General features: G+C 43.0%; 1 protein-coding gene across 9 annotated transcripts in view; it reads right to left on the reverse strand.

Annotated features, from left to right (window-relative positions):
• The window catches only part of GRIP1 (glutamate receptor interacting protein 1), a 493,469-nt gene that overhangs the window by 33,211 nt on the left and 448,866 nt on the right, over positions 1-11,392 (reverse strand). For 6 of the 9 annotated variants that reach the window (XM_019514681.1, XM_019514682.1, XM_019514680.1 and 3 more), the window contains 3 exons: positions 8,438-8,615; positions 6,424-6,563; positions 6,096-6,281 (listed from right to left, as the gene is read on the reverse strand). In XM_019514681.1, the coding sequence (XP_019370226.1) occupies positions 6,096-6,281; positions 6,424-6,563; positions 8,438-8,615 (504 nt within the window). The remainder of the gene's footprint in view (positions 1-6,095; positions 6,282-6,423; positions 6,564-8,437; positions 8,616-11,392) is intronic. The other 3 variants (XM_019514688.1, XM_019514683.1, XM_019514687.1) reach the window with 1 other exon arrangement.

An 11,392-nucleotide genomic window follows, 5' to 3' on the forward strand; every position in this document is an offset into this window, starting at 1 on the left:
GTTTTATTATCCTCACTTTAATAAATGTGGGAATCTCAGGCACAAAAAGATGAAGCTATTTGCCAAAGGGATTTATCAAAGGTCACACTGCAAGTTTATGGTGGAGTTTAGAATAAAACCCAGCCTTTCTGACTGCCAAGCTTATTATCTAATCATTACACCAATCTTTTTAAATCCCCTGCCTAGAGTGCAAGTTAGGACTGTACTGGGGCATTCTACCTGCATTAAATCAATAATACAAATAAGATAAAGCATTATCTGCTGCAAATGAAATTTTCTAAATTCCTGAATTTGCTTAGTCTATATGCTTATGCCAAGTAAAGTTTGGAGGAGAGTCAAACTCAAAGTGACAGGTCAGGCCAAAAAGTGTAATAGAAATATGGGGAACTTCAGTGCTAAGACAAAATATATTCAAAATAGGACACAACTCAACAATAATACTCAGGGTGTTTCTGACAAATAAAGTAAAACCATACAAGCGTGTCCAGCATTTTTAAGGTTGACAAAGGAGACTTGCTTGCAGATGTAGGAAGGTGAATCATATACAATTGTTACCTATCCATAAGATAATCATAGAAAATTAGGTTTGGAAGGGACTCCAGAAGGTCATCTAGTCCAACTTCCTGCTCAAAGCAGGACCATCCCCAACTAAATCATTCCAGCCAAGGTGTTGTCAAGCTGGGCCTTAAAAACCTCCAAGGATGGAGATTCCACCACCTCTCTAGGTAAACCCATTCCAGTATCAACATCACAAGTTCTATTTTATGGAGAATAATGACTAGTCATGGAATGGATTTGATTCCTCACCTTACCTACTGCTGGTATGTAAAATTTACCAATCTCAGAAGAGAGGGAAAACTTCTTGCCAATTGGGTATTGAAAGATCACCTTCTTTCAAGACCGAATCTAGGGGCATGGACAAATGTATATTTCAGCTGCTTTAAAAGGGGAGCAGCTCTTGTACTGTAAAGGTTTCCCTCAATTTATGCAGGTTCTTTATATGTGAATTCACTCGTATGCGATGAGCGTATTTAGACCTGTAATTCATTATATGCAAGGTAAATTCGGTTTTATGCAATCAGCATAGACACCCCCCCACATAAGCAGGTAAATCTGTGGGGGGAGAGGAAAGGGCCATGGCCCCACTCACCTCAGCCCCAGCTGCAGTGGCCCCAGGAGCTGCTGTCACCAGCTGCCTGCAGCCACTGAGCTGTACCATGCCCTGAGTCCTCCGGGGCTCTGCCTGTCCCCACTCACCCCAGCTCCTGCTGTAGCTGTCCTGGGAGTGGCCGATGCCAGCTCCCTGTAGCTGTTAGACTGCACTGTGCCCTGGTGCAGGCAGCTAGTGCTGGCAGCTCCTGGGGCCACTGCAGCTGGTGCTGGGGTAAGTGCTATGCCCTGCTCTGCTTGGCTGCACTCATCCCAACCTGTGCTGGAGAGGCCCCAGGAGCAGCCAACACCAGCTGCCTGCACCATGGCATGGTGCAGCCCAGTGGCTATAGGGAGCTGGCATTGGCTAATTCTGGAACAGCTGCAGCAGGAGCTGGGCAAGTGGGCAGAGCCGTGAGGGGCTCGGGGCATGGTACAGCCCAGTGGCTGCAGGCAGCTGCTACCGGCAGCTCTCAGGGCCACTGCAGCCTGGGCTGGGTGAGTGGAGCCATGGCCCTTTCCTCTCCCCTGACAGACTTACTTGCTTCAGTTGTGGGGAGCTGGGCTGCATCATGTCATGGTGCAGGCAACTGGTGTCGGCTGCTCCTGGGGCTGCTCCAGTATGGGCTGGGATGAGTGCAGACACGTGGAGCCCTGGGCGGTGCAGGGCCAGCTGCAATGGTCCCATCTATGTCCAAAGCCAGGAGTTAACAACCTTTGGCCCATGGACCTGTTCTAGCTGTGAAGAGGTTGGATTCAGCTCAAGAAGGTCCAGCCTAGCACAGGGAATTGTGTAACAACAACTTGCACCTAGCTACCCATCCCCTCCACAGCACTCTGCTCTGCAGTCCTTCCTGCTTCTCTCATGCCTGTAGTTCCCCTCACTGCTGAGGGGCTGAGTATCTGCAGCAAGGGCAAGCACAGGCAGCTTCAGGTCCCCTGGGGTTAAAATTCCTAGCTTATGGTGGGGAGCTGGTTTGCACACTCTAGCCTCTGGAAGCAAAAGGTTACCAATCCCTGCAAGATGGCGTGAGGAATGTTTACACTTTCACTGCCAACAATAAACCTGTTTTGGAGTTCTGTAGAGAAATTACCCCAAATAAGATCAAGTCATAGGCAAAACAGCTATTGATCTACCACTTGTCCTAGCAATGTGTTCATATTCATGAAGCTAAAGAAAACACAACATAATGCATTGTAATTACCAGATCAAGGGGTAAAAGATACACAAATGGACCAAATTCATCCATCCCTATTAAAAATCCAAGAATATCAAAGTAACACAAGAGTGAATTTGATTTCAATGGGCTTGTCTACATGTGAATTTATACCCACCTAAACTTAGTGTGCCTTAGCTTAAGGCACATTAAGACAGTTTAGGTGTGTGCCTACAAGTACGTGCCTTAAGGCACCTTAACTCGGCTCACTGGGCAAATGTGTCTTCAGCCTGCTCTGGGCAGCACCCTGGAGGGCTCCCAAAGCCTACAACAGCATAGCTGGGCGGTGCAGGCCAGGGCAGGCTGAGGAGATGGGAACCTCCAGTTCCCACCAACGTGATCAGTTTGGCTCCATCCATGGCTCCAAACCCCTCCCCATATTTCTGCTTCCCCAGCATCAGACAAGAGCAGGCTAGAGCTTAGGTGCTCTTAGAAGCCCATGCTAGGACTCCCATCTGCAACAGCAAGCAGGGTGGACTATGTTTGCCTGCAGCACCCAGCATGGCTTTTCCTGCTCCACCCACCTCTGTCTTGGGCAAGCGCCCAGCCTCCCTGCCAGACACTGACTATGGGAGAGGCAGTGTGAGCTCCTGGGGGCTCTATGTGTATCAGTGCATGAAGGCTGGGTGCAATGCAGGTGGGGGCTAGGCTCTCTCCTAGGCCTGTCTGATCCATGGCCAGGCCCCCACGCACATTGCACCCATGCTGAACACCACAGCACCCCTAGGACCTCACAACACCTTTCCCATGAGCATTGTCTAGCTGGGAGGCTGGGCACTTGTCCGGGATGGAAGTGGGTAGAGCAGAGAAAGGTGCGACAGGCCCTGGGGGCAGATGCAGTCCCAGCCCGCCTGCTGTCTTGGCTGGGAGCCCCAGCATAGGTTTCTAAGGGCACCTGAATCCTGGGTGGATAGTGAGGTGTCCCGCCCCAGCAGGGCTGCATTGCCTGGCCAGCAAACCCACCCTAAGGGAGAGGCATGGGGGAGCTGTTAGCAATGGCCCTGCCCATGCAGCACTGCCCCCTTCCTCTGCAGGGAGTCATGGGGAGGAGGGATGGGGCTTTTTCTTGTGCTTTGACAGGAGCCCTTGTGCCTCTTGCCCCCTCTGCTGACTTAGTCCCAAGTTGGTCGGCACACCAACGGGTACCGCTGCTGCCAGAACTGCCACTCCAGCTCCAGCTCCTACACCTTGAAGAACAGTACCTGCTACTTTTTCATCTTGATGGCACCCAGTGGCAGCGCAGGGCCTCTCGGGCTCAGCTCCAGCCCATTCAGTCGACACAGAGAGCATTAAGGTGCCTTAACTAATTGCGCCTAAATTTGGTACCTATTTTATGCATGATTAGCCTAAAATCACCATTTTTAAGGCACATTAAGGGTGCACACATGTAGACCTGCATTCTTAATACACCTTAAAAATGGCTAATGTGCCTTAAATTGGAACATACATACACGCCCAATCACTGTAATGGGTATCAAGTTTCAGGCCACAGAAACATTATATGTAATAGTAAATTAATAACAAAACACAAAAAAACACTCACAAATAAATGCCAAGAGAGAGTCTTCTGTTCCACACAGAGTTATTAGCAGGATGTACCTTGAAAGACCATTAAATCTAAACATTAAGTAACAGAAAACCAGCAATCAAGGCTAGTATCAGCTACTTTCTCTGATACTATTGGCTAGGTCTCAAAGGAGTGTCAGACAGCAGGCAACAAATGTTTCACTGAGTAGACATACATTAATTGAAGATAAGCGATCAAAATAATCAGCATAGAACTTCAGTCTAAGCTAACAAAGCATTGTGCCAGGTCCTGCTCAAATTTTCTATGGTGGGGAGGAAGGGGAAGAAAGTTGGGCCAAAAGATCTCACTGCCTTCTCTCCCCGAAAACTGTTTACTGCAATGTAGAGATGCATATACACTTGTAGGAGTGTGTGCAATCAGAAGAAGGCAAATACATTCTTTGGTGAGGGGATTTGTCTGTTTAAATATCCGTAATGTATGTACTGGGCATATCAGTAGCATGAAGTGTTTGGGTTTGTTTGGGTTTTTTTGGTTATCTAGAGTATTAAAGAGCTGCCTTCATTTTCTCCAGTCTAAAATATTGCTTTATATACATAACTTAAGTTGAACCATTTAAATATATTATTAAGCAAACAGTCTAATAGAACTGCACATGTTTTCAAGAAAACAAGATTTCATTATTTCTTTAATTGAAATAATTTCTTTAAATGCAGTGATTGCTCCCAGAGCTAGACTTCGATATTAATGTCACATGACTAAGGAAGGAATGCAAGCACAACAAATCACTGAATAATCTCTCATGCTTCCCTTTAAGCAGTTTACAATGAATCTTTACTGTAAGCAGTTTTAAAATCACTGAGCATGCACCTCAAATACTCAAAGGAAGGAACATCTTCAATGTGTTGTGTGCCTTACATTAATCTAAGCTTGATGGATAAATTCATTTAGCTGTGGATGAGCTATGGATTGGGCTATTCAGACATCAGTAAAGCTACTGAAAGCCTGTTAATATATTGACAAATGCTTCATAATTCATTACACTGTCATGAAAGAATGAACTCGTGGCCAGCCAAGTGTAAGAAGGAACACCAGACAGCAAGGTGTGTGGGCATGGTGAGACACAAGCACGCTCTGAAGTATTAAGTTGAAAGTTGGGATAAGAGGTAGGATTTTCTGTAAGGCAGATAAGGTTCAGCCATAAACTTGTACATACATGCAAACAGTCTAGGAAAACTCTCCCACGTTTGTTCTCATGATAGAAAAGCTTACCCAGAGCCATATGTATAGACATTCAAATGCTAAGGCCCTGAAGAGTAGTGAGCTTGCAGTGCTGACACTGTGCAACCAGGGCAGGGTGGGGGTAGGGGCAAGAGAAGGAGAGCCCTGTGCACACACCTCAGTATTGGCTAAAGACTGCCTGGCAAGAGTGCATAGGGCAGCTCTGATTGGAAAACCCAGACTGTCCATGGTCAGGCTTGTGGTGTCAGCAGGTACAAAAATTTGCTCTTCCAGAAATTCTCCTGGAAGTGATTTAACCCTGGTTGTTCCCAGGTTATTTTTCTCCTGGAATGGCCATTTTTACTCTGAGAGAAAAAGCCTGAAGTACAGACAGTCGAAACGCCCATGGCCGAATTGATTAAATCTACACAGTTTAGTCTAAGCTGTGCACATTAAGCCAATAAGAAAGTGAACAGGCATTCACTTTTGATTCCAGAAATGCAGCCAAATTCCTGCAGTGGCCCAGACCAGAATCTAGGGGGCACTAGAGCACACCTCCCTGCTCAGCTGGAGCAGACAGCTTGGGCCAAGGCTAGTCTGCCTACCCTGAAAGGGGGAATTTTCAGGGGAGGTGCAAAACATCCTGGGATGCTGAGGGACTATGAGTTAACTTGAATCTGGAGAAAATCTGGGACACAAGTTCTATAAGCTTATTTAACCTGAATCAGTTAAGTCTGATACTATATCTGTTTAGGTTTACCTTAAACCTGTTTTCATCATTTTGAAATTAGTTTATGTGCACTGAACTTCTGCTGTGTTACAGATTTGAAGTGGCTGCTGATCACTTACACTGGTTTATGTGTAATTTCTGTCCCTAATTCTGTACACTCACGATTTCTCCTGGGAGAGCAGGAACTGTCCCAGGAGAAACTGAATGTTTGCATGAGGCCTATTTTAAGTGCTGTGTAAAATCTTGGTAGTACCTTGACTCCCATAGCTGGTGTCAATACCAGAGCCATCCCATGATTCCACTGCACTATCCACACTTGGGACCGTAGTGGAGTATATGTCAGAGAGTTTGCCAGTTTTCTGTGCAGCAGAGGTTTCATCTTCTACATCACTCATTTCACTTATGTGACCAGAACCAGGAAATTTCTTGGGACTTGCCGCTGAATAGGATTCAAAGACAAAAGTGATTATTGGTTGATTGCAAACATATAGAGATGCTTGACCTCTTTTCCATTCATGACTTGTCCAGTGCTCTGTAAGGTGTAGAAATAAATTGGTTGACGTAACTACAGCCATACTTACCATCTGTCTGCTTTTTGATTTTCAAGGTTACAGTTTCTCCTGCCATCTGTAACAAATGTATGGCTTCACTCAGAGGTTTTCCTTTCAGACTGCTACTATTTATTGCTAGGATGCGGTCTCCTATGTGAATTGCACCAGTCCTACAATAAAGAGAATAACAGAACATTGAGAAAAGATGAACAGAAAAAGCAGCAAAATAAATTTATTTCTATGTTTACATTCTTCCTTTAATTTCTCATTGATATTATTACTATTGGAGTTACTTTTAATTAGCAACTTCAATAATCACTGAGGGTGCTTCAATTAGGAGCTTGGATTCATAGCACCTTTATACCAGTGTAAAAAGGAATATAGTCCTAAACTAGTGAAACTTACTTGAATCTGGTGTTAAATTTTCCTTGGAAAAATAAGAGAAAAACATCACCAGTTCAAGTAACACCAATGTATGTGGTGTGCATCTGTAATTTATTCTGGGGTAGCAGTATACTCAAGGTAAACCTGCTCCCTTCTACCACCTCTTGGAAAGCTGCTGCAATAGTAGTCCGTGTCATACAGCTATCCCAGAATAGCTGATACTTTGTCCACTCTGTATCCTGGTTGGGCTTATATCAGAAAATAAAATTGATGAAAATTACACAGGTATAAATTGTTGTGTGTCCAGTCCCTAAGTCACCTCTGCTATACTACCAATAGCAAAGTCAATGTGCAGAAGTGGATATTTTTAATTTCCTTTGCTCCAGCTAAGGATTCTGTGGTCATTCTTCATTTAAAAAGTCTAAACTACTTTGACCGATTTTAATGTAAATGTAGGTTTTCCAGTGTGTAGTCTCACAATCAGAGGACAGAGACAGAAAATTCAGCAGAAATGAGAGCAATGAACCACTATCTCATTGTTATGCCAGTTCTCATAGGATCAGCTCAAGAGAGGAACAGATATGTTCTGGGCTGTGTACTTATACATGCAGACTTCATTCTTAATGGACATGGTCCCTCCCTACATCATTGTTTTTTGTTTGACACTGTCAAAAAAACATGCCCAGTTGAGACAGTTCTATATACCTGCTCCTTAGGAAATTAAGCCAAGACTTTAAAAAATGACAGTAATTGATGTTGACCGATTTCGGACACCTGAAAGGGAGGATGCCCAGACCTTTCTAAAAGGCCCTTCCAAGAAATGTCATATTGCACACCAAATACTACCATGTCCAAAAGCACCAGCCAGGTTTCAAAATTTGACCTAAGTCACTATTTACACAGGCTCTAAACATCCATCAGAGGCCTGTGGATTTGGCCAGGGTAAAACAGATAAATAATATATTTACAAGATGTAATTTGTCTGACAGCACAGTAAATTTATAATTTTCATTAAAAATGACTATTGCTGGAGTATATTCAGTATAGTTGTACTAAGATGAAAAATGTTATACCTTTTCCACGGTTCATATACCTATGAGGTCTATTAAGTGTTACTGCTCAACAACAACACATACACACATACCAGATGTCCATAAAACAAATATAAGATTTTCTTATAGGTAAAATAAACTCAATATTTGCAAGTTCCCCTATATAACATTTACTGTGTGAAACACTGAAAACCATTAGGTAACATTATTGAAGATAACTGTTTGTTTTTAAGAGTGCCTTACATTTATGTGTAAGTTCTTGAACAAACAGGCTGCATGTATGCATAATTTATGTGTATGTGCATGTGTGTGTACACACATGTACTGTATATTTAAAAAAAATACATAAACACACAATCCTTTGGCTATTCCATTGCTCTAGGAAAGCTAAGGTTGAGGTTTAACATTGCCATGCTAAAATAGGCATGTTATTCTCAAGCCTGGCAAAAATACAGAAAACAAATTGATGACAGAAAGACTGTAAGCTGCTAAGGTGAGTCTTTCCCCCTAGATTTTAGGAAATCAACAAATTACTGTGTTAGTTCATGTGAATAGTGGAAGGCATGAAGCTGGTAAGTAAAACATATGTTACTATTTTTCCAATTTACCGTTCAGCAAGTCCTCCTTTAGTAAGACTGGAGATGATAATTGGGTCAAAGGGCTCTTCAGTACCAGAAATTGTGATTCCAAGAGGTCCACCATAGCGTTTGAGCTCCACAGTGTAAATAATTGCTCCAGAACTCTCTTGTTCATCTACAATAAAGGCCAAAGGGATGCAATTGGTTTCTTATGAAAGAAGGAATGAAAAGAACAATAGATTCAGAAAAGTGACTGGAAATAAGACAGAGCATTCTCTACAGGTTACATTTCAGATAGTCTTAATATTCAATATTTCACTAATTTATTTTGTAAAAATAAAAATAAAAGCATCTTTAATGCACTGTGCTTTTATTGTCAAAACTTGATCCCATTACATAAATAGTAAAGTTCCCACTCCCTTCAGCAGAACCAGGATTCAACCTCCAATATTTAAAACTCTAATACGTATGGTTCTATACAAATGTAATTTCAGGACCATTTTAGTAGGAATGAGATACTCTTCCTGTTGGGGAAAAAAATGTTTCCAGTAACTGAACAAAATGGAAAGGGTTTAAAAACAGTAAAGTTGTGAGGTAGGAAGAGTTTGTGATCACTGTAGTTTTGCCAGTTTTTTCTTCATCTGAGGACCTTTTTTTCCTTAATTGCCCATTTTATTGATAAATATCAGATATCAATTCAATGCTTTTGATGGGCCTGTTTTGAGTCTCCACTTCTGGTATCACTAGAAGCATTTCCCAGCTTCTGTGCAGGACCGGAAATAAGGCTGTGCAATTAATGAACTAATGTCATTTTTTGTGAAGTCATTTGCATGTTTTTTGTTTTTTTATCTTACCAAACAATAATTTGGAAATGAAGATGAGTGGCTGAAATGCACTGCATGTCCTTTGTATCCAGAAGGTGTCACAGCAAGAGGTCAACCAACTGTAGCATGTGTCATTTGCAAGGGGATATTTTTTAAATCTAAAAAGTCAAAGCTTTCTGGAGATCGAAATATCAAATGCTCTCCTGTCCTTGTTTATGATATTGGTATTTACTTAGGGTGTTTGGCCTGTCAGGCACGTGTTCCCAAAGGTGCCAGTAATGACATTTTGAAACGGTTCAGTAGGTACTGATAATCTTGCTGATGCACATTCAGCACTCAGTTAGGAAAGCAATTGTATGCCAATGGCAAAGGTTCAGAGAGAGGGACACTTTAACACTGAACTAAGCATTTCATGAGAAGAGGCGGAAATGGTATTATCTTTAAAACTATGCAGCATCTTTCTGCTTTAGAGCCTCTCTCAGTGCCCTTTGCCTTGTTTCCTGCTCCAGTTTCAAAGAAAAGATACATGTATCATCAAAGGAAAGGAAAGGAAAGGCCTTTCATATGTGGCACATACATTCAAAACTTATCCAAAACGCCTGTTAAATCAGGGGTTGACAACCTATAGCTGAATCTGGCCTGCAGTGTTTGCTAGCATTCAGCAGTGAGGATCCTGCCTGTGTCGTACGACACTGTGTCATGGCTGGGTGGCAGGGAACTTTGCCTACACCTTGACTGTGGTTGGGTGGCAGGGAGAATCAGTGGCAGTGAGTGGGCTTAGTGCTGGCCTATCTCAGACCTGAGCTGGGTCATTCCTGCCCGCTGCTGGAAAACATTGGTGACCACTGTGTTAAATTGATTATATGCCACCCACCCATCTCACTTGCCAGACAATTGCTCTAGAAACAAATAACTAAAACCTAAGATTCAGCAAGAAGTGACTGAGGGTCATGTGCTGAGTAAGCACAAAACTGTGAGCAGCAGAAAGGGCTGTTTTTCTGCACTTTGGGAGAATTATTATTTAAGTGTTTTGAGATCCCAGGTTTAATAAAGGTATATCAACATAGCCTTCCTTCAGTATAGCAAGTGAACTATATGGTTTAAAAAAGAAAAGGGTGGGGGAGTCAACCTGAAAAATGCAGTGGGCAGTGTTTAGTGTTGGTTGATCAAATATTGAGGTGTCTAGTTATCAACAGTAATATCTAAAGCAAAAATTAGTAGACATCATTCATGACATAAACTATTTTCCCACTACAACAGGAAGTTTACAATGATTAGGGAACAGCAAAAAAGGAGGCCAGGCTCTATCTGTTTCTTCTCCACAGCGCTAGTTAAGGAAATTAATGACAGAACAGAACACACACAAAATTGCAGTATTACTTACCTTTAATGCTATTTCCAGGAGACATGAGAGCTAACTATTTAATAACATGAAAAATATTTGGCCTAAATACACAATGGCAGCTGCTTTGACTGTCTAACGGAAGACCTACATTTAAAAAAAAGAATTTCTGGGTCGTGAGGATCAGGTCAATAAGGTGATGGAATTACCTTCTCTGGGGGAGAAGTTGGCAGGAAACAATGAGATTGTTTCCCTTCTGCTTATGAATATTTTCCCTTGGAGAAGGCATTTAATAAAATTTACATAACACATACTGGGGCTTCCTCAGAGCCTGGTGAAATGTTCCCATGCTGCTTTTCTCCTGCTAATGCAGTTACTGCAATACATCTCAGTATTTAGGTCTCTGCTTTTTCATTTGATACAAGTAAGCAGTAGGGGTGTGTGAAATGGGCCGTATTTGATTTCAATTTGGCCTGAATCGGAGACAGTGATTCGATCTGCTGATTCGGATTGTTGTTCCCGGTTACATTCAGCCAACTCTGAATCGGAAGATTCGATGCTGATTCAGAGAATCAACGATTTTGCCATGGACGCAGCTTTAAATGTTTTTTCCATGTACCTCAAGGTACCAGGTGAGGCTTGTGAAGGCTGTGATGCTGGGGCAGATGGAGCATCCCACAGGAGCATGGGGGGGCCCCCCATGCTCTCCCCAGCTCAGTGATCAGTCACAGGGGGACCCCAGGTACCCCTGCCCCAAAACCCAGGAGGCACCAGTCACTGAGCTGGGAGAGTGCAGGGGGCCTCCTGGTGTGTTCCCCT

This window comes from Gavialis gangeticus, unplaced genomic scaffold, assembly GCF_001723915.1.
Source record: "Gavialis gangeticus isolate Ggan-Ray unplaced genomic scaffold, GavGan_comp1, whole genome shotgun sequence".
NCBI lineage: Eukaryota > Metazoa > Chordata > Crocodylia > Gavialidae > Gavialis > Gavialis gangeticus.